Here is a 24,680-nt window from a genome sequence, read left to right as displayed (position 1 = left end):
CCAAAGGAATCGTACCCCCCCCCCCCCCAAACATCAGTAAAGGTCGTTTCATCCTCAACAAAATTTTTTAAAAAAGTTTCCTGAATTGTGTAAAGTTGTCCCTGGTGTTTCATTTTACTCCGGTTTGCGCTGCTATTTCCTCTTCCCAAAACAAATTATTCAACATCTCTAATAATCGTCAGCATGTAACACATTAGTCAGTACTTGCTACAAGAGTTACATAATGCAACACTGGTACTACTGTCACAACGACCTATAAACATTCGAACGAGTTCAACCATCAACAATTTAAAAACACCGTGAATCTAAAAATTTACGACTGACGAGCGTTAAGTATCTTCAGGTGTAGTTCTGAGATACCATTATCTGATATCATTAATACAGTATCATTAATGGGTTGAAAACTCACGTGTTGTGGGGGAAAAGAGAAAAGAGCATCGAGGATGGAACAATGCTACCGTCAGTCAATTTCCAGCACATTAATTTTCTCTGTATCGATTACTAGACTGAAAAGAACTCGAGGAAATTCATCTCACGATGGAGGTTGCAACGAGTGTTCGACAGAAAATTAAAGTGAGCTTCAATATTTTCCATGTTCATTCTTCTTTTTTATGATTTGAAACAATTAGCGAGTGGTGAAATTGTAAAATGATGGAGTCATTATTTTTACTTGTTCATACGTTTAATTTTATTGTTCAATTAATTGATTATAAAGATTAAAAATCTTATGAAAAGAGCTTAGGAAAAAATTTAGATAACTATATTTGGTTGCTTTTAGTTGTGAGAGAAATAGTTTTGAGGGTCAAACAACCCTTCAAGACGTTTGGGGTTGAGGGTCAAAAGACCTTTAAGCACGTTTGGAGTACCGGGTCAAAGGACCTTTAAGAACGTTTGGAGTTGAGAATCAAATAATTTCAAGGGTCAAATAAACCTCAAGAGTGTTTAGGGTTGAGGGTCAAACGGTTTTGAAGGTCTAATGACCCTCAAAGACTCGTGGAATTAAGGGTCAAACAATCCTTAGCGACTAAAGAAAACTGGAGATGTTGGATCATACCCCACTTGAGTTCGAGTCCGTGTGATTACATGACTGAATAACACAGTGCAATAATAGCACAAGTCAAAGTCGACGCAGAAAAATATGTTGGGGTCTTTTTGGAATCCTATGTCAGCCACATCCTCGTCGTGGATCCTGGGTAATGCCAAGAGCTGGTAGGGCGTGAAATTTAATTGGCTTGCCATGTTCGTGAATTTATAGAAAAAACTATATTTAATTCAATTTTTAATAAATTAATTGCCTTTAGAAGGAAAGTGGTGAAAATGGGAGGTCCCAGTCATCTACCTGGTCATCCATATCATTACATGTGGTGTACCAAAAAGTTTAAATTCATGAACTGGCATCCTAGTCCCGACTTGGTGGGAAATGTGGAGATCCATTGCGAACTAGTCAAACTGTGCTGAATTGTCCTTGTGATGTATTGTCCTTGTGTTGTTTAGTCATGTAACCGTCTGTGCGCCTCCGAATTTTTTAATTTGTGAACTGATAATTATTTAATGGTTTCCTTTGTACAAAGGTTCGTGAAGTTGAAAGATAGCATATAGCGTCCTGCTTTCCATGTAATTTATACTTTAAAAATATCTAAGGTTTAACCGTATAGATAGCCCGGGGATAATGTAGAATATAAATATACCGGTCGTAATAATTTCTTTCTTTTGTAATCCTTAGAGACATTTGGAGATGAGGGTCAAATGGTCTTGCGTGTCATCACTTAAGACCATTCGACCCTTAACTATAACGAAAAAAAATTTCCGAATTATAAGAAGTTGTCGTTTTCCTGGTGTTTCATTTCGATTTCCTCTATTTAATAACCGATATATTCAATGATAAAATTGCAGAGATAATTTGGACGATTCCATTGGGATCTTCGAATTGATGCACGATATATACTCTAAAGCCTCGATAATTGATAATAAATGTCAAACATTTAGCAAAACCTAAAGCCTTCCACTCATTTCATTACTGAATTGAACAATAAACCTTTGAAGATTGATAGAAAGGTAATATGTATATTCATCGACCGAAAAACCTCCATAAATGAATAATAGAATTTTCTTTCACCGATAATAATTGAAGCTAGAATTCTCTAGAATAACACCAAATCCATAGAAATTCCTGTTTAAAAATGCAAAAAAAATATTCATCAATTAAAATATTCTCATCCTTTCCTCAACCCCCCACAAACATAAATTCCCCCGTCACCGAACTTATTTTAAATCAATAGGTCTGTCACTTCCCGAAGAGAATCCCTTACATTCCCCTTAAAATAGATCACATCAATTTTCAATTAATCAATTTTTTTATGGAAAAAAATTCAATAACAGTCACATACGGCAAGTGGGCGTTGTTGTGAGCTCTCGATAAAAACAAACGAAATATATTTGTCGACCAAAAAACTCCATCAATGAATAATAGAATATTCTTTTATCGATAATAATTTAAGCTAGAATTCCCCAAAATAATACAAAATTCACAAAAATTCCCACTCAACAAAACGTAAAAACAAATTCATCAATAAAAAAATTCTCATCCGTTTTTTAACCCCCCACAAACATAAATTCCCTTGTCACCGAACTTATTTTACAATCGATAAGGCGTCATTTCCCGAACAAAATTGCCTACTTTCCCCTAAAAATAGATCGCATCAACTTTCAATTGCTTAATTTTTTCGATAAAAAAAAATCACATACAAGTGGACGTTATTATGTGTTCTCAGTAAAAACAAATGAAATGTATTTATCGACCGAAAAAATCTCCATAAATGAATAATAGAATATTCTTCCACCGACAATAATTTAAGCTAGAATTCCCTAAAATAATACAAAATGTACAAAAAATCCCATTAAAAAAAATGCAAAAAAATTTTCATCAATTAAAAAATTCTCATTCTTTCCCCATCCCCCCACAAACGGAAATTCTCCTGTCGCCGAACTTAATGTAAATCAATAAGTCTGTCATTTCCTGAAGAAAATCCCTTACTTTCCCCCAAAAATAGATCCATCAATTCTCAATTAATCAATCAATTATGAAAAATAAATAAATAGAATAACAGTCACATACGACAGGTGGACGTTGTTGGGTATTCTCGATAAAAACAAACGAAATGTATTTATCGACCAAAAAAACTCCTCCATAAATGAATAATAGATTATTCTTTCACCAATAATAATGTAAGGGGAGACTACTATGAATTTTAAAAGCCGCGGGCTACTGGAATGAGAGTTCTCATACACTGAAGATCGATTATATATGTTTAAAAACGAATAATTAGTGCAAAAAAATTGATTGTTCATTGTTCGTTTCCCCCGCTGACGCTTACAATGTTAAAAATAGTCCAGAGCCTCCAATTTTTGAGCTAGAAATATTTTTTTTTCAAAATTTTTGAACAAATGTGTGCAATAACCATTAAAAAAATATTTTAAATATTTTAAGGATAATCTTTCTGCCTATTTGAAATGAATGGCACAAATTTTTGAATTAAACAAAACACCATTAACGTAGAATCACCAAAAAAATGATGCTCAAAATATTCAAAGTATATTTTCGTTGCTTTCAGAAACATTTTTCTGGCTATTTTACATGAATGGGACAATTTTTCACATTAAAAAAACGAAATTAGCTGTGTAGGAGTCGAATTTAAAAAGACCAATTCGTAATTGTTATTGTCCACATTTTTTCAAAAATTTTGAAAAAAAAACCTCTGTAGCTCCAAAACTGAAGGCCCTGGACTATTTTTAACATTCTAAGCGCCTGCGGGCAAACAAACAATGAACAATCAATTTTTTTACACTAATTATTCGTTCTTAGGCATATATAATCGATCTTCAATGCATGAGAAATCTCACTCCAATAGTCCAGAAATTTTAAAACTCATAATAGTCTCCCATTCAACAAAATGCAAAAAAAAATTTCATCAATTGAAAAATTCTCATTCTTTCCTCAACCCCCCACAAAGTAAATGCCCCTGTCGCCGAACCTATTTTACAATCAATAAGTCGTCATTTCCCGAAGAAAATCGCCTACTTCCCCCTAAAAATAGATCGCATCGACTCTCAGTTAATCAATTGCTCCAGCGAAAAATAAACGAAAAAAAAAGAAAAATAACAATCACCACTGATAATGCATAAAGACCACGCACACCTGCACGAGCCACGTACGACAAGTGGAGGCTGTTAAGTATAAATAGTGCACTCTGATGTGTACGAAAGTGTCATTTAATCAGCTGACTTAATGCACCAAAACTCGATTGACTGCAATAATGAATGATTCTCCCAAAAATACTCCTCGAAGCAAAACTCTCCGGGAGTCAAGCGACAATAAGTGCAGACATTCGACAATTCATGCTTAAAAAAACGTGTCAAAACGTTCAATAAACTCACGGTGAATGATATTCCCTCGACGGAGCCGACAGCGTAGCAGCGGTCGCCTGCGTTGCAGGCACCACTCAGTATCTGATGGCAATTCATTACTCCCTAGTTCATTCTTCTATCATTGAAATTATATTACTGAAATGTATTCACTGTTTCAATCACTCTGGGACACAATCACCAACATCCGTCCGATACACTCTTTCAAGGACTCGTGAAAATTGACGTGACACAGTGATCCAGCGGTCGAGCAGCGGCCATCTTTAAATGGAATCAAGTCTGACGAATAAGAGTTGTGGGAGGTGGTCGGTCTACAATACCGACGGGAGAGGTTGATGTTTCGTGTTGGGAGAGTAGGGTTTGAGGGTTCTGCGGGTGAGGGCGGAGTGAGGATTTTCTGGAGGGTTATTTGAGGGTTTGTTTTGGATGAATGGACGGATATTTCTCCTATAATTTTTTCGTGTCACGGGACATGAAAAACGCCATTTGGCGTTTTTCAGGTCCCTCGACACGAAAATTAATATACACACCTCGCCATGGAAAACATATCACCCTCCCCCACGTGCTTGCCATCCTCGCCTTCGGCTCGGAAGGCAATCTTGCACGTGCGAGACGGTGATCTGTTTTCCAAGGCTCGGGCATGTAATGTACTATTTCATCACACTGTCCGTAAAACGACGTCATTACGGATATTGTAAAGAAATAGTATATTTCATCATGAGGCCGAAAAAAACTTTTCTGGTGAATATGAGGTTTGCAGCACGAGCCGAAAACGAGGGCTGCAATCATATTCGTCAGAAAAGTTTTTTTTGGCCGTATGACAAAAAATTATGTTCGTTACTCGGTCGAAAACAACTTTTCTGACGAGTGTGATTGTATTCCTCGGCTTCGCCTCGGTCTGCAACCCTCACACTCGTCAGAAAAGTTGTTTTCAGCCTTGTGATGAAAATAGTTATTTCTTCACAACGCACTGAGAAAAAATAGTAGGGGAGGGTGGGGGAAAACGGACACTTTAAACTTTTTAAAAATTATTCATAACTCAGAAACAAATTGATCAATTGAGCTCAGTTTAGGCTCATCCCAAAATTGAAAAAAATAATTATTCAATTTTATCAACATTTCAACCCCTCATTAATATTTAAGAAAAAGTTAAAAGTGTCCGTTTTACCCCAACCTCCCCTATATTTCAGGGCGAGTGCCATGGGGTTTTTTACTCGCGTGGAGTTGGCGTCCGAGCCGAAGGCGAGGAGTGGCTCATTACGCAAGTAAAAAAACCCCATGGCACTAGGCGTGAACGATATTTTTCCGTGGTGATTCTCAGTTTTACAAGTTTGGGGAAGGGTCAATACCAATTCCCGGACGAGGAAAAGTGAAGATCAGTACGGAAAAATTATTTTCGCTAAATATTCATTTACTTGAGAGAAGTATTTTTTTTTTCAAAATCGTATTTCTTCAATCGATTCATTCCTAGACGAGTCTGACTGAGTCAATTATAACAATCTTATTGCTGTAGAGAATATTGCTATAATGAAAAAATCTCAAGATAAAAATTTAAACAGAAATTCGAAATCTATTGACTTTTTCTTATCAAATATCCAATAGAATTTTTTAACGAATTCGTTTCCATAGAATTTTTCTATTCTATTAAAATTCTTCTATTAAAAGTTTTCTATAGAATTTTTTCATACGTATTTACACGCTCATTAGTGCATCATCATATTATCCACATTATAGAATAAGTAATCATGTCTACACATTGCGCGTTTCAAACTCCACATGTGTGATTCAACAACACACCGATATTTCATTTTTTATGAAACTGCCCATCTAAAATGTAGGGAATTCAATTTTTTCATAAAATTCTACGTTTTCGGTGTGTTAAATCACTCTAAACGTCGACAAGAAATTTCAAATTGAAGATAAAATTTCTTTGCATATTATGACTGCATAATGGCCCCAGGAATGTGGTTAGAAAACTCGTGCCCAATAATTCTAACAGAAAAAATCTCAAGAGAAAAATTTTAACAGAAATTCGAAATCTATTGACTTTTTCTTATCAAATATCCATCGAATTTTTCTATTCTATTAAAATTCTTCTATTAAAAGTTTTCTATAGAATTTTTTCATACGTATTTACACGCTCATTAGTGCATCATCATATTATCCACATTATAGAATAAGTAATTATATCTACACATTACGCGTTTCAAATTCCACATGTGTGATTCAACAACACACCGATATTTCATTTTTTATGAAACTGCACATCTAAAATATAGGGAATTCAATTTTTTCATGCAATTCCACACGTTTTCGGTGTGTTAAATCACTCGAAACGTCGACAAGAAATTTCAAATTGAAGATAAAATTTCTTTGCATATTATGACTGCATAATGACGTCAGGAATGTGGTTTTCTATTACAGAGTAAGATTCTCCGTGATACAGAAGATTTAGATGTTTTTTAAAATGGAAAAATTTATTGAGACAGTTGACAGAGCATCGCCACCCCCCTTATAATCCAATGCTCCTCGGACTTCACTGTAGGTACTCGCAATGCAATAACAAAATTCGTCGAGTGTCCGGTGGTCGACAGAACACCTCTTCTCTCACTCGTTTTATACACAGGACTTGTATAGGTCTGACTAGTCGGTAGATCTCCGCGTTTCATGGGCACCAGCCAAATCTGTTCATAAACAAGAATACCAAAAACTCAATTTCCATTCATAAATGACATAAGATGAAGAGAAATAAAATTATTGGGAGAAAAACAGCAAATTGATGAAAGGAGATAGTTTAACTTCTGCACCCTCGTTTTACATGTCCGAATCCAACGGGAATAGGGAAATTGTATTCATGATTTTTCGGCGCCTATAAGAAATAACTGGACAATACGATCATGAATGTCGTTTTCATAGTGTCTGATGCGTCCCTGATGATTTTTCTTAACGAAGTTGCATCTGATGTTGTTTTTTTAATTCTATGAAATTCAGGAATTGTTTTTTCTTGGTCATCATATTACTACAGATCATGAACAATGAATCATAAGGATTAATTTATTGAACAGGTGCAAAATCTCAAAATCAAGCGATTTTGTCACCAATTTGCAGTGATATAATACTAAGAAAGCAAGTCTAAATATTCATTTCAAGGCTATGTTTGAATATCTTAGACTGTGTTAAGGTATATCCTTAGAAAACAGGTTTTTTTATTATGATTGTCCCCATGTTTTTCTATAGATATGAGTAGCGAAGTGGTAAAACAGTTTAAGTAGACTTATTTCTCAGTTGAGTATTTGAGGAATATTTCCGAATCTAAGGGAGATAGCGAAATTTTCGTAATTACATTTATTGTAGCTTTCAACCGACTCCACAAAAAAGGTTATAACAAAAATTTAGCTATCTCCCTTAGATTCCGAGATATTTATTGAAAACTGGTCAATAGTCAAAATTGACTTGTATCGTTTTATCACTTCGCTACTGATGTAATGTTCCTAATATTCTCTAGCTATTAAAAAAATTTTAACGAGCTTTACTACATTGTATAGGAGCTAATAAATAATCAGATGCGGGCTTCTAGCACGTGAGGCATAGACCAAACCGGGGTTATGGGTCCCCCGAACTTGATTTTTCCACCTTACGAGAGAATAGTTATTACGAGGTTCTTAAAAAACAAATCCGTGGTAGATTGATAAATTCCGAATATGGTGAATTTTTTGTAAAATTTTATAGTACATAGTTTCTGCGAAATTCAACTCTAAAAAATGGGAATTTCGGGAAATAATTTCATATTTGATTCAAATAATTAATTAACAAAAGTGATTCAAATAGTCATTGTTACCCTCATGAACAACATATGGAGACAATACATTAGAGTACAAAGGCACAAATTTCGTTGTCAACGAATATGAAGTTGACACTTCGTGAGTTGTACTCACATTCTTTGAAAATGAAGTTTATGCCGGAGTAATCTACAATATTTTATGTCATACCGTGCTGAAGTCGAGTGATATAAACTTAGTAACTTGAGAGAATGCAATAAATTAAGTCATTTAGAATTGTTTCTGGAAATTCATAGAGACTAACTTTTAGGTGGTATTGCCTTACAATGTACCTTAAGGACATTTCCGGCCGTTCCGGCGTACGCCGTAACTCAGATGTGTACATCTGCGACATTTACACATCAGTAAAGCAATCATAAATATTTTATCGATAAAAACCGAAGACTCAGAGTAGAAGTAAAACTTATCTCATTGTATCGCTTTACTACTGACTTCACTCTCAGAGAACGGATTCTCATACTCACAAAGGGAACTTCGTCGTAAAGTATCTTCGGAAAACTTTCCTCAATTATCATTTTCTCCCTGTCGAACCTGGCACCGTCCAGAAAGAGGCCATAAACGTAAACACCGTCTTCTGGTGGCTTATCGAAGGAAGTTTCCTTGAGAAACACAAAGTCGTAAACTAGTAGATCAATTGGTATGTGATATTTTCTTGCGAAGTTTTGTATGGCTCCTGTGAGGAACGCTTGAGTGAAGTAAAATCCCGAGACCCAGTAGGTGGCTGGAGGTCCATCTTCAAACCATCTCTATCGAACAAAAAATAAGTGAATGATTGCATATTTTCGATAGTAATTTCATTTCTGATTGAGAAATATTCGACGGATGACGTTCAAATGCAATTTAATATCGTTCTCTTATGTAAAAATAAAAATGAGAATACGTTACAGAGCAAATTTCCAATTTTTTGTGTGAGACTAACGAATTTTGGCCGCCAGAATTCGAATATGCTATTTTTAGGCCTTGTGTATGTAATTAATCGTTTTTCGACGATAACTGTAGAAAGAATTATTTAAATGAATCCCAATTGTGATTGAAAATATTCTCTTCAATGCCGTCTTGACCGAGTTCGATCATGTGATTGATTGCATTATCTGTTGTTGAAAAAAAATTATTTTTAAACCAATATTCAGATAAATGTCAAAAGTTTTAACATTGGGGCAATGTTTGTTACCAACGTTGAGGTAATGTTGGCTGCCGACGTTGGGACAATATTGGCAACCAACGTTGGGGCAATATTAGCAATCAACGTTGGGGTAATGTTGGCTACCAACGTTGGGGTAATGTTGGCTACCAATGTTGGGACAATATTGGCAACTAACGTTGGGGCCATATTGGCAACCAACGTTGGGATAATATTGGCTACTAACATTGGGGCAATATTAGCAATCAACGTTGGGATAATGTTGGCTGTCAACGTCGGGACGATATTGGCAACTAACGTTGGGGTAATGTTGAGTGTCAACCTTGGGACAATACTGGCAACGACCGTTGGAAAAATATTGGCTACTATCGTTGGGGTAATATTGGTTACCAACGATGTTGAATCAATAAATTCAATGAATCATTTAATTAAATTTAATATTGAGGCAATATTGGCTGCCAACGTTGGAACAATATTGACTACCAACATTCGGTCGAAATCTTCTCCACAACATAGAGAATCAATAGAATTCGATTTTTCTGTACAACTTTTTCTTTTTAGTTATTTTCAATAGAAAGTCGTGAAAAATATGTGTCAAACAATGTAAAAAATTTATCTCGAGGAATTCCCGTATAAAATATGTTATGTCAATAGAATAAATTAGACTGGTAATCATCAAAAGGCGAATTTTTTCATAGAATTGAGTCTTGTTTGAGAATAATTTCTTTTCTGCTAATGTAACTGAGTAAGAATAGTCGTCTTGCAGTGTTATTCACCCGAAATTGCCTCAACTATTGATTGAACTACATTCCCCCAACGAATTCAGAAATTTGAATTTTGGACAGAATCCAATTCCCCTGAAATCTCGATGTACGATCTAGTCACATGTAATTAAAATCTCCAAAACTTACCTGCAAGAAGTGCAGCCTCTGCAAAAAATCATTGATGTAACTTCCAAGAGGTTTCAGAGACGGATAAGAGTTTTTCATCCAGAGAGTTGAAATTTTCCCCTTCAAAATGGCATCCGCCACTTCTTCCAGCTCCAACGACATTACAATCAGCCCTGAAAGGAAGCAATTTCATATTTTGTTGGTACAGTCTCGTGTTAAGGGTGCAATATTTGAATGGGAATTGCTAAAGAGAGGGATGATTGCCTTTGATGGCCTTTTGCACGTTCGCAAGACTGGTTCCGATGCAACTCAGCAGTTTATTGAACCTCCCCATCTCCTGAACTAAAACTGTATTCATACTTTGATTGTATGAAGTCGGGTATTTCTCGAGTGCCTCAACTAGATCGAAGTTCTTAGGGAGTTTACTCAGTACATCTCCGGCAACAGCAAATATCATCTCGTCGGGAGACATTCCACCACTTCCGGTTGCTTTCGATGTTTCCTGAATGAAAATTGTTGCATTTTAAACTTGTCTCATTCACTCATCATTCATCATTCGTAATTAGTTTATTTTTTAAATAATTTCATCTCACCTTTCTCAACTAATGTTTGAGGAAGCATTAAAAGACATTATCAGAGTGTTAAAATTATTTTTCCATGAAAATTATGTCATTTTCGTGAAGTGATGAAACAAGTGGGGGAACTGTATTTCATCTAGACTCATTTTTTTATGAATGTTTTGAAAATGGAGGAAGATTTCGAAATTTTTGTACAGAAAATTTTTGTAGCTCTCAATTTGCAATGTACAAAAGTTCTCTAGGGAATTTCTACTGTCGCACTCAGACATATGATGCATTTCAATCCTTTCTAAAAAAAAATCATGGGCAATATCCATGAGTACAATCGTCTTGCGTCGAATTTTCATGGAGTCCGATTAACAAAGAAAAGAGAATTGAATACCATTCTACGAAACATGAATAAAGGAATCATAATTATCCAAATTATTTAGGTCAGAGGAAAACACAATAATTCCACCGTTTTAAGTAGAATTATTCGATACGAATGAATTTTTTACGGATTAATGGATTTTTACATTTTACATTTACATTTAAAAATTTTTTTTAATACAATAATTCTACTGTTTTAAGTAGAATTATTCTATACGAATGAATTCTTTACGGATTAACGGATTTTTTATATCGAAAGAACTATTTATTTGATGTGAATGGAAACGCATATGAAAAAAATCAAGTTCAAATCTGAATAAACTCATTTATTTAATTCGAATAATTTTAATAAAAAACAAATATTCAAGGAGAATGAAGAAAAATTTAAACCAAATAAATAGAATAAATTTATAGAATTAATTGAATGTGTCACCTCGGCATAGAATAATTACCTTAATTTCCCATAAATCCTAATGCAGTACAAGTGATGTAAAAACATTATTGAACATTAATTTTATAAATTTGATGAATAAAAGAAGAGATTGAATTAATTTCTCACCGATCTCTCCTATCAGTTGCATTTATAAAACACAAATTAATAAATCGAAATTGTGAGGTGGAAGTATAAAATTACTAGACAATTGTATGAGGAGGACTACCTGAGTGAGAAGGAGAGACGAGAACAATAAATCGGTCTCCTGTTGATCCTTGATGATATCCGCATTCTCGTTCATACCGAAAACACTAGGTGCCGTGATCAAAGGCAATTTCTTCGTGTAGTCGACGTAAGCGTCATATTCTTTACCCGTAGGGCAGTAATAGACGTCTGTTGTCTCATCGAAATAATATTTATCTTCACCAATAACTTCACTAGAATTCAAAAGAAACAAATGGGGGTAATAACGAAACTACTTTTAAGGGACCGGAGGCTTTTTACATAAGATCGAATGATCATAGGGGCCGATCATAGGAGCAGATCATACAAAAAACGCGTAAGTAGATGCTAAGGGTCAAAGGATCATAAGGTTCAAACTGGAGACCTTAAGGGATTTGGATTTTCATAATACAGTAGAGGCTTCGTGTAAGATACCTCTCTATAAAATACCTCGCGCTCCGAGCGCTCGAGACCTACCCCCCACTCTCGGCACTTTTATCGCTTCCCGAATGTCTATGCTCCGTGGGCTTCTTATAAGATACCTATGGCCCTGGACATTTTTCAACGGGAAGAGAGTAGTTATAAGGATCAAACGGTGTTAAGAATCAAACGGGAGGGACGAACGAAGTGATCATGAGGGTCTAATGACCTTAAGGGGGGTCACACCACTTTTTTCAAGTAATGGAAATATACATCGATTTTTTTTTTCATTTTTCCCATCGAAAAATCGTAATTTTTCGTCTGTGATTATTCTCGAGTTCACCAACAATCCCCCAACATGAGCTGCCATTCTATCACGCGGGGTTATGTTTAGAGAGAAAAGGGAACGCGGGTGATACAAATTCAAAACATTAAACACATATAAATTGGTTAGTTATCGATATTCATTCAGTAAAAATGAAAATTTCATTGAATTAGCGCGTAACAAGCGAGGTATTTTATTTGAAACCCGCTGAATCCTATTTTTTTCCTCTCTACGGGCGCGCGGAGTGGGGGCATAGGGGTTCCCGGAATTCCACTCTCCTACTGTCCCTAAGGTGTCTTATACGAAGCCTCTACTGTATAGAGAGATTAACTTCTTCGGAACTAACAACTTTACTTCGGAACAAACAACTGTTCACTCATCATTATCAGCAGTTATCGGTTTCGTTAGGATGGCTCAGATCAAAAATGTAAATTAAATGGTAAAAAAAAATGCGTTAATTTATTTTTTCAGCTATTAAAAATAGGTATTGGGCGGGCCACGGGTGCCGATCATACGACTTGTTTGAGAACTCTGGGGGCCAATTCGCGAGTTTGAGGTGAACGGATTTGTGAACGGAAGTGGCTCCGTTCACGTATTTCGGTGGGGAACGAACGTTTCCGTGAACGAATACTAAATTCACATGTGAATTAACTTCGTTCACCGAGGTCATTTTCAACTCGCACACTGATTCCCATGTCGTGAACTTCACATGTCGTGATACTCTGCATTTGGAGTGCATCGGAATAGATGTATCTCGACAAATTATCTATTCTTCAACTTATTGTAAAACAAAGAATTGAACTATAATAAATTTAAACAATTAATGTTTAATTTTTCTTTCCCTTGAAGAGGTCATCTGTATTCTCATACGAGTATCTTCACGTGTGAATCGAAAACGATATCCGTCAACGAAATTGATTCACATGTAAACGAATCCTAGATCGTTCACATTCACACATTCACTTCCGTTCACAAATCCGTTCACCTCAAACTCGAGAATAGGTCCCCTGCTGTTTTTCTATCAGTGTAGTCTCACTTACTCGCAATAGTATCTCCCTAAAATTGTATTCAAAGTCCTTCTGTCCCAGGCATCAGTGACCCTCCCACCATAGTTGCACTCTCCCGTCAAGTATCTGAGCGCCTCAAACTGGACATCATCGTATTGATTCAGGAAAATATTCAACTGCAATACACTGATCCTGAGATCAGTCTCATTAAACTCATAGGGTGTGTTCCACCCGATGGGCCCGAACTTCCGTCGCTCCTGTACAATAGCGTGGAAGAAGCACAGGCTGTACAACAGTTTCTTGAACTCCATCGATTGCTTGCAAGACTCGAAGAAATCGGGCTCGCATATGGGGTCACTGAGGTACGACCTTATGATGTTGGCTCGTAATCCTTTTGGGGGTTCGTTGGTCATCTTTATACTGTTCTGGAGGACAGTCACTGGGAAGTGATCGGCTGGGTAACTCGTCAGCCATAGTCGGAAGTCTGGGTGGATTGTGTCGGGGACGAGACCCTCGCAAATTTTTTCGAGCGTTCCCATCCAACTTTTCGCTAGGTGACAGTTCTGGAGGACTATCCAGTGACCGTAACGGACTCCATTGTTTATTAGTTCTTCTGCGATGGGACCTTGACCTATTGGGGAAGAGCATTTTTGCTGGTTGTACGAGTGTTCTTGGGAATCAATTGGAAATTTTCTTCTGAATACACGGAAAAAAAAGTTGGAGAAAAATTAATTTGAATACATTGAAAGATAATCTTCAACAATTTGTAATTCCACGAAGAATGTAATTATTCGGTAATTATAATGTCTTCATGCAGAAGAAATTCTTCAAATTCCATTGGTTTACAAACGAGTGGGAAATTGCTCTTATATTGAATATATTATAGTTATTTTGCTAATAAATTAACAATATGCTTTCAAATGGTTATTTTGCACATAATTGCCTTCTATCATGTATAATTGATTGTTTATTTCATTTTCTCAAATTGAATGAGATTTCTTTTCAACTAATTTTGTCGGATTTTCAACTTAGTTGAATGTTATCATCATCATTATTCTTATTATCACTTTCTTCTATACAACCAATTGCCTTTTTTGCAGTTCTATCTCTCCCCTCAGCCCTTCGATAAAAAGTTAATAGAAAAATGTTATTTTTACATAATTGAATGAATTTGAAACATCACATTTGAAGAAACCATCAGAAAGCTCACTTTCAGGGAAATTCAAGAAAAATTCGAAATTTTCAACAATCATCATAAACATCAAATCAACCAATATAGCTATCGTAATCATCTTTTAACTTCGACTTAATGGCATTGAAACAAATATTTTAAGCTATGATTGAATTCATTTGAAGCATGATATGCCAAGATATCCCGGGAATTCTAATTTTCAAAAAATACAGAATTTTTGCAAATTTTCAAATAACTCAAAATAACTATTATTGTTATAGCCTTCATCTTCGAACTTGGTTAAAAGGACATCCAAACAAATTTTGTAAGCCATCATTCAATCAATTCCGAACATTTTTTTTTAGTTATCGTGAAAAAAACAATTTATCAAAAATTTAAAAAATTAATTAACCAATTAAATTTTAACTATTGGCGATTGATAGGGCTCGACAATACCTACATTTTGAGGGGAAAAAATAGATTTCAGTTCTATCGAGCTTAAAAATTGCATTTTCGGACTTTTTGGATCATAATGGGTCGATATAACACGAAAAGTCCAAAACTTAAATTTGAATGATTATAATGCTTCCATTCGGAAGCACAAACCGAGTTCGTGTCTAGAAAACTTAATTTTAAAAAATCAACTCCAAAGTAACACGTGATGAATACGACGGAGTTGTTATGATGAAAGTTCTGTAGACCTGCTTCCAATAAACTGAGGAATCTTATTATTCTCCTTACCTTGCCCGAGCGACAACGAAAACAATCGACTTGACCCAAATCCCTGGTCATCGGCGAATTTCAATAACACCTGGGCGGGATCAGCCCCCGGGGTTAATATAAATATCAAAGGGACAGCGCAGTTTGAATCTGCGTAGGATGACGCTAAATCGAACGGTGGTGGGTCGATGAATTGAGGGCCGAGCTCCGCTGAAACAAACCTCATTCAATCAACATTTTCTCTCTAATGTACCCATCAAACTTCGGTCAAACTGAATTTCTATGACTTTGATATTAAATTTGTAACCGGTGGGCACGTAATTGAAATTTCTTTGAGACAACACGCATGAAAAAATTCAATAGAAAACCTAGCGAATTTGCTAGAAAATTCTATTGGAATTCTATAGGAATTCTATGGGGGTTTCTATAGGATTTCTATTGGAATTCTATTGAAAAAGTCGATGTTTTTAGCGCTGATTCTATAGCATATTTGACAGGAAAAAATCACTATATTTTGAATTTCTGTTTGATTTCTTCTCTTTAGATTTTTCTGTTAGAATTATTGCGCACGAATTTTCGAAGTTTTTTCCGCTGGATTTTGTTTTGCTTTGATTTTTCGAGTGATTTCGAAGACTGTGTTGGTAATTACCTTGAAATTTTGTTAAATTTGTTCGCGTTGAATTTGTTTGTGGTAACATTTATGTGTCATTCTGACATATAATCGTATGAGCAATTGAATTTCAATTGGCGGCAATGAAAAGAGCTTATTAAAGTCTATATTCGTGAAGAAAATCATGAAATTCGATTGATCCCTATTGAAGAAAATTTTGAAAAAAAACACACTGTAGAAAAAATTTAACTGAATTTTCCAGAAAATGACACTGAATTCAATTTAACGGAAAAACGTCTATGAAACTTCAAGTTTCCCTGAAAATTCAAGGAAATTCCTGATTTTTCAGTGGAAGAACCATGAAGATTCCGAAATTTCCATGAATTTTAATATAAACATGATAATTCAATAAGCAATTGCTCTGAAATTTCAAAAAATTGAAAATTCAAGGACATTTTTGCGGGAATTTTCCTAATTTTCATTAATTTTTTTGGGATAATTTAACTGAAATGTAAAATTTCCATGAATTTTTCGCGAAAACCACGAATTTTCAATGGTAAAATTCCCTGAAATTTCAATGAAACCGTCACTTGTTTCATATTTCAACACTAAAACCTGGAAACTTCATACAGACAGCATCTGAAAATCGCATATTCCGACATTTTAGACTATATTTAGTTACTCTACACAAAAAACTGAACGCTCAAATTTGAGCGATTACAAAGCTTCCATGCAGAAGCAAGAACAAAACAAAAATAATAGTAATAATAAATAATAATTAGTAGCTGAAGTCATACTGTTTCAGTTTGACCCAAAGTTCTCATATCAGTCATCAACTCACCCTCAACAAAAGTCTGCACTGCGGGCACGACTTTATCAGGTCGCACACAGCGTAGCACCAGAAGTCTTTCCAACCCCGTTAACTCATCGAAAGGGGGAGGAATTGGGGCCGTCTGAGGCTCTTTAGCGTCGAAGAAAACTTTCCAGGCATTGTTGTTTTTGATAAATGACTCTCGGATTCCCTGAGGATGAATTCGTAGAGTTAAATATTTATTATTAAATATTTTTTCAGTCCCCTAAAGCTGAAGAGAGAATACACGAGAATCTTGGGATGTGGGTAATAATAGCGTAACATATTCTAGGTATTGATCGAACTAGCGTCGAAGATGTCACGAGAGATTAAGCCACTAACTGTATATTCTGAATACATATTCCGAATGAAGAAAAAAAAGCATTTATTTTCATCAAAAAATGAATTGAAAAAGGAGAATTTTCAAAATCATCAATTTCCCATTTCGAATTGCTCATAAAATCCTCATGGGTGTTTTTTTTATTCAAGTTTTTCTAGTTGTAATAATTTGTTTGTAATTCTGGTTGAATATCTTGTTAAATAGCTGATTAAGGCCTGTATGGATTTTCATTCGAATGTTATCTCGATTGTTTCACCATCATCATAATCTAAAATAGGGGAGGGTGGGGTAAAATGGACACTGTCGACTTGTTTTAAATTATTCATAACTCAGAAACAAATTTATAAATAGAGCTTAGTTTAAGCTCGCCACATAGGGAAAGAATTGTTTTTTGCATTGAAAAAAAATTATTAAATTTTATCAACATTTCAACCCCTCATTAACAGTTAAAAAAAAGTCAAGTGTCCGTTTTACCCCAACCGCCCCTATATCACAATTTCCATTGAATTTTATATCATGCAGAAACTCAACATTTTCAGAGAGCGTTTTTAATAGAGATTAGGAGATAAGTCTGATAGAGAGGAAATTGTAACGGGATAATTTATCATGGCAACTAATGATCTGACACAGCCATTAGCTATTGTGACAAATGACGCCCCAACAGCCATTAGATACAGTAAATTATTAATTTGTAATTCCCTCGCTATCGGGTTTATTTCCGAATATTATTCACAAACGCTCTTTGAAAGTGTTCATTTTTTTTTCAACGTGTTTTATTTTACAATCATAATTTTTAGAGACTCCAGGGCTACGTAAAACTGATTGGCAATTGAAGAACATTTCAAATTATCAATATGAAAAAAAATCAACTAAGATGGCGTTCGAAAAATAATACACGCGGGCCTCAAGGATATCCAAGTACTTTGGCTATATTTTTGACCAGTGAAATGATTTTTCACTTTTGTAGTTGAACATCAGAGCTTTCATTTGAGCCCCATTTGACCCTATGTTTCGGGAAATTTTACAATGATTTTATTACTTCAGTAGCGAAGTGGTAAAACCGACTTATCTCCCACTTGAGTTTTTAAGGAATATTTCCGAATATAAGGGAGATAGCGAAATTTTCATAATCATATTCGTTGTAGCTCTCAATCGGCTCTACAAAAAAGGTTGCAATAAAAATTTTGCTATCTCCCTTAGATTCCGAGATATTTATTGTAAACTGGCCAATAGTAAAAATTAATTTATACCGGTTTATCACTTCGCTACTGATTTGAACATTGCAAATCGGAATTTGAATCTCGATACTGAGCCGTTTGAAACTATTTTATAAAGCTGAAAAAAAATAGAAAGTTTTTTTTTGGAGGAAGATTGATGACATAATTAAAAAATTGCATTTTTTGAAAATTACGAGCGTTTTCTATAAATCATTTTCACAATCAATTTTTCTACCATAAAAATCATTTGTTCAGAATCGTAACAAATTTATTCATATTCAAAATTTTACCAGAAATCTATTTCATGCGTAGAAAAAGAAAGTTTACAAAAGTTTTAACAATTTCAATTATTTATTTTTCTACAACGAATGTTTAAAAAAATGATAATTATGTGCAAAATGTAATTTGAATGATGCTGAATATTCATGATTTTTCTTAAATTTTTCTCACGCAACTTAATTGACAAATTTGATGATTGAAAATGGTTGAATCTATAGTGTGGCCTGTACCAAACTGTAAAAGATACTTGGATATCCTTAAATAACTTTTTTTTCCTACAACTCCGTTGTTGTGAACGCATCGAAACATAACAACAGAATAATCGACTGAAATAACGAATAGGCAAATCAATTTCCAACGAGTGCACAGTTCTTAATCCTGATCGGGATGATGACTTAAATTGTTTAATTGAATACGAATATGAATATTCACCCTGAACCCCTGAACATCATCCAGTCGACACAGCTCATCCCACAGTTTAGCCGGCATCCAACCACTGGGATTAGCATGCGGATTATCCAGCCCGACGCCCCCAGTCAGCAGAAACATCCACTCAACCGGGGGAACCCCCGAGCCCAACTTATCCAGAAGATTAATCGCCAAGAGCATGGAGAACAGTAGCTTATCCTTCTCAAACAGGGACCGACAGACATTAACATACAACGAGTAAGTGAAATGTTTCCGGAGATCTGCCAGCCTCAACTCGACGGTCTCCGACTGTCCAGTGTTGTCGATGGAGGCCTTAAAGAGGTTGACGAACCAGACGAGGGAGTACTGATACATGGGGTCGATGTTCGAGAGGACGGCGATGGCAAAAAAGAGAATGGTTGAGTATTCAGCGATGGGTGTGTACTGCAACCTCGTGGTGTCGATGGACTTCTCCGTGACTTCAGCAGCCGCTTGTTTGGCCTGAATGTCATTGCTGAGGATTTTGGAGGACGTGAGGACGCCGATCGCCTCCTCATCCTCGAGGATATTCCCCTCGGACACTGAGAGGACTTCGAGAATCTTGTCCTCGGTCTCCTTCAGGAGCTTCTTGTTCGCTGCACCTTGAATTATCAAGGAATTCTTCTCTGCCTCCAGGTCAGGCCTCTCCTTCGCCACAACAATCCCCAGGAGTTGGTCCTCAAGACCACTGGGAGTTATCACGAAGTTGAGGAGTGTCACCTTGACAGCGATCTCCGGGAGATAATGGGGATTCCCCAGTTTCGTTGTTATGTAGAGACGGAAATTCACGCTGTACTCGACGACAGAGTCACCTAGCTTTATGCAGAGGGCGCCACCCTGCTTGAAAGTCTGCTTGAGCAGAACCGGCTCTAACATTGCATCCAAGTCCTCCGGGACGTTTTCCAGAAGAATCGGTTGTCCGAATTGAATCGCGTTCTCTAAGACCCTAGGGTAGTCTGGTTGAGTCAGTCTTATTATGCTCATGTTGTTGGTTTTTTCCATGTTCTTCACCCATTTGTTGGCTTGACTCTGGGGGTCGATCATCAGGGGCCATCGTCGGGCGTTCTTTATGATTATGCCGTTGTCTATGGAGAAACTGTCGCTCGGGAGGCCCGCGATTATCCAGGAGCGGATTAGGACTTGGTCGCCTAGGACGTCTTTCAGGGAGAAGTCTTCGGTGCATACCACGTCCAGACTTTGGCAGCGGGAGACCCACGTTTTTATCTGCTTTATGCGGTACGGGGTTGTGAAGACCCCTAGGTAAGCTACTATGCCTGAGGCTATTATTACGTCACCGGTCAACTTTTCGAATCTGGAAGGAGGGTTTTTGAAGGTTAAATATATAAGACAGGGTTTCTCGTGAAGACCTACATTCGAAAAGGAGGACTTTGGGAGTCGGAATACCGAATATCGTGTTGACTATATAAAATAACAGTCGATAGTGCAATCCTATTGGCTGAAATTTGGATGGAAAAAATTCCCGAACAAATTACTTTTTCATCCTATATGGGAGAAAAAGTGTAAGATTTGTAAGATTTATCCTGCATTCCATGAAAAATTACGTGAATGTGAATGATTGCTCAATATTGCGTATAATTGTTTTGTAACAAAAAATGATTTTTTACCGAATGTGTTCGGTTAACCTTCTAACCTGATTATTGTTTCTATTTATTTTCTCGATGCGGTAGTGGGGAGAGCTGAATCGCACACTACACGGGGAAAAAGCTTAGTCAGGTAAAAGGATTAAATTTCACTTTCATTCGTCCCCATCACCTTCATATGGGGGCAAGAAAAAAAATACCCTACCGGTGTGTGAAATTTTACTGTACAGGAGGATAATTTTTGCAATAATAGATGCGTTTTTTAACCGAACAAATCGTAAAATATCTTTCACAAACAGGTGTTGTTTTAATTAAATTCCATTTTGCTCTACGAGTATCATTCAGACAGTAAAATCGGCCACGATTTTCTATGTAATGTTTGTCCAACTTTTCTCTCCGTGTGGGGACCAATATGTTACTTTTTGGCGTCGTTGTTTTGGCGCCATGGAAAACAAAAAAATATGAAAATGAATAACAAAAAATACATAGGCCATTCCGCCGAATATCGTAGGAAAATCCGCCCTCAAAATTTTCAAAAATGTTTTCTTGTTTCTTCGAGGAGCGTCAGTAATCGAACCGTGGGCTCTCACCTACTCGAGAAAGTTCCACTTTTATACACAAGTATTCGAAAGGAATAAAAAATAAAATTTAATTGCTGATCAATGATGTCCGTTAAATTGAATTATTAGAATCTTCACATTCACACTGTCCTTTCCATAAAATTATTGAAGATGTTCATGTTACCGTTGCCAATTGCATAAACTTACCAATTAAATTGAATTTGTGGAGGTGAGCAAGTTCATGGAATGACGAGTCCAGACGTAGAGCGAAATTGAGTTTATATTTACAATTGAGTTTTCCTTTTTACAAATTTAGAAATAGTGAGTAAAGAGTAAGTTCTAGGTGAACTTGTTCTCTAGTTAGATTCAGTAGTCGAATGATGAACGATTGACTGATGAATGATTGAATGAATATTTTAGTCAGAGGCATTGTGGAGACACAGTCGCCACAAATTTATTAAAATGAAAAAATAAAATCTTAATTAATTGATTGTTCATATGTGCGAAGATAATGGCGCCAAAAATCCCGCTCCGAGTAGAGATTTCAGAGATGACTGATCTCTTTTCTCAACTTCACTATCAACTTATTGATCAAGTAATTAATATCTCTACTTGTTACCTTTCTCCTAACTCTTTAGCACTCTCTGACCACCTCGTCCTCTCTCCCCCCAATCCCCCAATCAATTCCTCAGCGCGTTTAAGTTTCTGCTCGCAATCCGCAGCTTTATCAATCATTTTCTGATGGTCAGCTTTCTTCAACGCCAAGTTCGCTTTAAGTATCGCCAGTTTCGCCTACGATGCGTAAATACCATTGAGCAAATTTGATCTATTGAATGGCCTTTTGAAATTTTTATCCAATTCATTGACTTTCGCGATGAAATACCTGAACTTCCGCCAACTGTGCTCGTTTGGCATTCAGTTTATCCGTGGCCTCATTAAGAACTACTTGCGCCTCGGCTAAAGCTTTCTTCTTGGGCGCCACCACCCTCGCAACTTTGTCATACTCCGTAATAGCGTATACCCATTTGCATAAGCCCTCGCAAGCTGTCGACGATGTCTTCACTTTTTCCGGGTCAAAGTTGGGATTCGTGAGGTAATCCTTCTTGATCTTATCAATTACCTTCTCAGGGATGTTGTCCTTATCGAAGTTGATGAGGGAGTCCAGGAATTTGGCGTCGCTCAATATCTTCATTGAAACCTTCCAATAATCATCAACCGATTTTCCATCAGGCCCTTGAACCTTCTCAGGCTTCATCTCCTTCAGAATGCAAATACTCTCCATGACGAGTTTGACATTCGCGGGGGGATTCTTCATAGTCTTCACAATGGAGATGTCCGCTGGGGTCAAGGTATTCAGAGCAGCTTGCGCTGCGTTGAGAATGGGCAAAGCATCAGCCAATTTAGCATCGCAGTCTGCTTTGATTTCTTCAGCAGCATTTGCCACCTCCGTTGCTGCCTCTTCATCTACCTTGACGACTTTCTCCGCTGCTGCAACCTCAGATGATTCTTTCTCGACGGTTGCCACACTCCGCTGGACGTCTTGAGCTGCGGTGACCAAGAGCGGTTGAAGACCTTTGAGGGTCTCCTGCATCTCAGTGACCTGGTGCTGGGTCGATCCCAGACGATCTAACCCACCTTCATATCGGGTTTTTGCCAGCAAGATTTCCCTAAAGTTGAATACAAGTTAGAGATGTTCGTTATCTCGATTGTTTTTCCATCTTAATGATGTAATATCACAATTTCCATTGGATTTTACATCACGTAGGAGTCCCTAAAAATTATGACTGTACAATCAAAAAAAGTAGAAAAAAAACTGAACATTTTCAAAGAGAGTTTTTAATAAAGATGAAGAAATAAGTCCGATAAAGAGGAAATAGTGAATGGATAATTTATCATGGTAACTAACGACCTGACAGCCATTAGATACATCAAATTATTAATTTGTCATTTCTTCCCTATTGGGTTTATTTCCCAATATTATTCAAAAACGGCCTTTGAAAATGCTCAGCCTTTTTCAACGTTTTTTTGATTGTATAATCATAATTTTTGGTGACTCCAGGGCTATGTAAAACTCAATAGCAATTGGAGATCATTTCGGTTCATCAAAATAAAAAAAACAGCCAAGATCACGTTCGAAAGATAATCCACCTGAGCCTTAATTGACCCTCCAAATGGAAACTCCTGCGAAATCATGTCAGTGTAGTGGGAGAGAGGGAAGGACCAATAGCGTGCGCGTGTGCTATGTGTGAGTGCGTGACGTCACGACAAGGCTCCCCCACTCTCGCGGGCCCAGGGCCGTCGAGAGCTCACAGGATATGGAGGTTTACATTCAAACGGTGTTCGTGTTTATTTTGTTTTTGTTAGTGTTTTTTTTTGTTAGTGTTTTCATTCATTCGTCATGTGTTACGTTGTTGATTCAAATAATCTCCGTGTTTACTTACTATGATTATCGCAGGAATGGCATGAGAAGACCACCTCAACCAATTTTTTTTTCTCATTCTAATGATATAAATAGTGTCTGTTGTTCTGTGAGTGAAAAGTGGAAAATATGGGGAAAAGAAAGAGCAGTCCATATGACTTTCATCAGTGATCGCAAATAACTTCAGTTTATATTTAAAATTTTGTTAAACTATGAAAAAATAATATTCGAAAGTTATTGATCAATAAAGTTTATACGATAAAATAAATTATGTGTGAGTAAATGGCATTATGCGTCTTTTCCGCGCTACAATCATTTTGAATTATTTCTACGTATTAACGTCTACGTGTGAGAGAAGTGGGGAGCCATCTGGATTAAGCCCCCCGGTGATAGCTAAGGCCCTGTGGTCCCTCCCCTCCGCAGTAGAAAATCCTGCAAGGCTCCACCAGACGCTGAGGTGGGGAGCGGGCATTTCTATTCAGAGGGTTAATTAATCATTTCCACTCACTTCCGCTTATTATGCAAAAGATCCTTAAAAGTATTGATCATCTCCAGATACGAGGTAGGAGTGACATAATTAAATCTCCCCAATCGAATTCGAAACTCTTCACTCAATGTCTGCGTGGACACATGGAAGAACTGACACATATCGATGCCAGCCTTTCTCTCATGGTCCGACAGTTTAATTTCCCCCAGGAATCTCGTTGCAACCGCCAACAGTGCATCCTCCGGCCATGGCTATCATGATTCGAAGCACAATGAGTATTATATCGGCTGGAACACTCCAGCATTCAAGCAAATATAATGCGAACAAGTTTCA

The 24,680-nt window shown here is 36.6% G+C and overlaps 2 protein-coding genes across 4 annotated transcripts in view; both read right to left on the bottom strand.

The window, feature by feature from the left end:
• The window catches only part of LOC107041513 (dmX-like protein 2), a 47,320-nt gene extending 42,650 nt beyond the window's left edge, over positions 1 to 4,670 (bottom strand). For all 3 annotated transcript variants that reach the window (XM_015262095.1, XM_015262097.1, XM_015262096.1), the window contains exon 1: positions 4,435 to 4,670. In XM_015262095.1, the coding sequence (XP_015117581.1) occupies positions 4,435 to 4,521 (87 nt within the window). In that variant the 5' untranslated portion in view covers positions 4,522 to 4,670. The remainder of the gene's footprint in view (positions 1 to 4,434) is intronic.
• Positions 4,671 to 6,899: 2,229 nt separating this feature from the next.
• LOC107041465 (dynein heavy chain 7, axonemal) overlaps positions 6,900 to 24,680 on the bottom strand; it is a 43,534-nt gene continuing 25,753 nt past the window's right edge. The window contains exons 10-23 of the mRNA XM_029126334.1: positions 24,369 to 24,598; positions 22,325 to 23,108; positions 22,061 to 22,233; positions 19,266 to 20,592; positions 16,989 to 17,169; positions 15,559 to 15,747; positions 13,680 to 14,277; positions 11,899 to 12,109; positions 11,799 to 11,807; positions 11,692 to 11,709; positions 10,557 to 10,794; positions 10,314 to 10,465; positions 8,726 to 9,007; positions 6,900 to 7,106 (exon numbers count right to left, since the gene is read on the bottom strand). Of these exons, the coding sequence (XP_028982167.1) occupies positions 6,900 to 7,106; positions 8,726 to 9,007; positions 10,314 to 10,465; positions 10,557 to 10,794; positions 11,692 to 11,709; positions 11,799 to 11,807; positions 11,899 to 12,109; positions 13,680 to 14,277; positions 15,559 to 15,747; positions 16,989 to 17,169; positions 19,266 to 20,592; positions 22,061 to 22,233; positions 22,325 to 23,108; positions 24,369 to 24,598 (4,599 nt within the window). The remainder of the gene's footprint in view (positions 7,107 to 8,725; positions 9,008 to 10,313; positions 10,466 to 10,556; positions 10,795 to 11,691; positions 11,710 to 11,798; positions 11,808 to 11,898; positions 12,110 to 13,679; positions 14,278 to 15,558; positions 15,748 to 16,988; positions 17,170 to 19,265; positions 20,593 to 22,060; positions 22,234 to 22,324; positions 23,109 to 24,368; positions 24,599 to 24,680) is intronic.

The sequence above is a fragment of the Diachasma alloeum genome, unplaced genomic scaffold (genome assembly GCF_001412515.2).
Source record: "Diachasma alloeum isolate Michigan unplaced genomic scaffold, Dall2.0 Dall_scaffold_00366, whole genome shotgun sequence".
NCBI classification, from domain to species: domain Eukaryota; kingdom Metazoa; phylum Arthropoda; class Insecta; order Hymenoptera; family Braconidae; genus Diachasma; species Diachasma alloeum.
The sequence above is the reverse complement of the archived record's forward strand: the minus strand, read 5'-3'. Positions and strand labels throughout refer to the sequence as shown.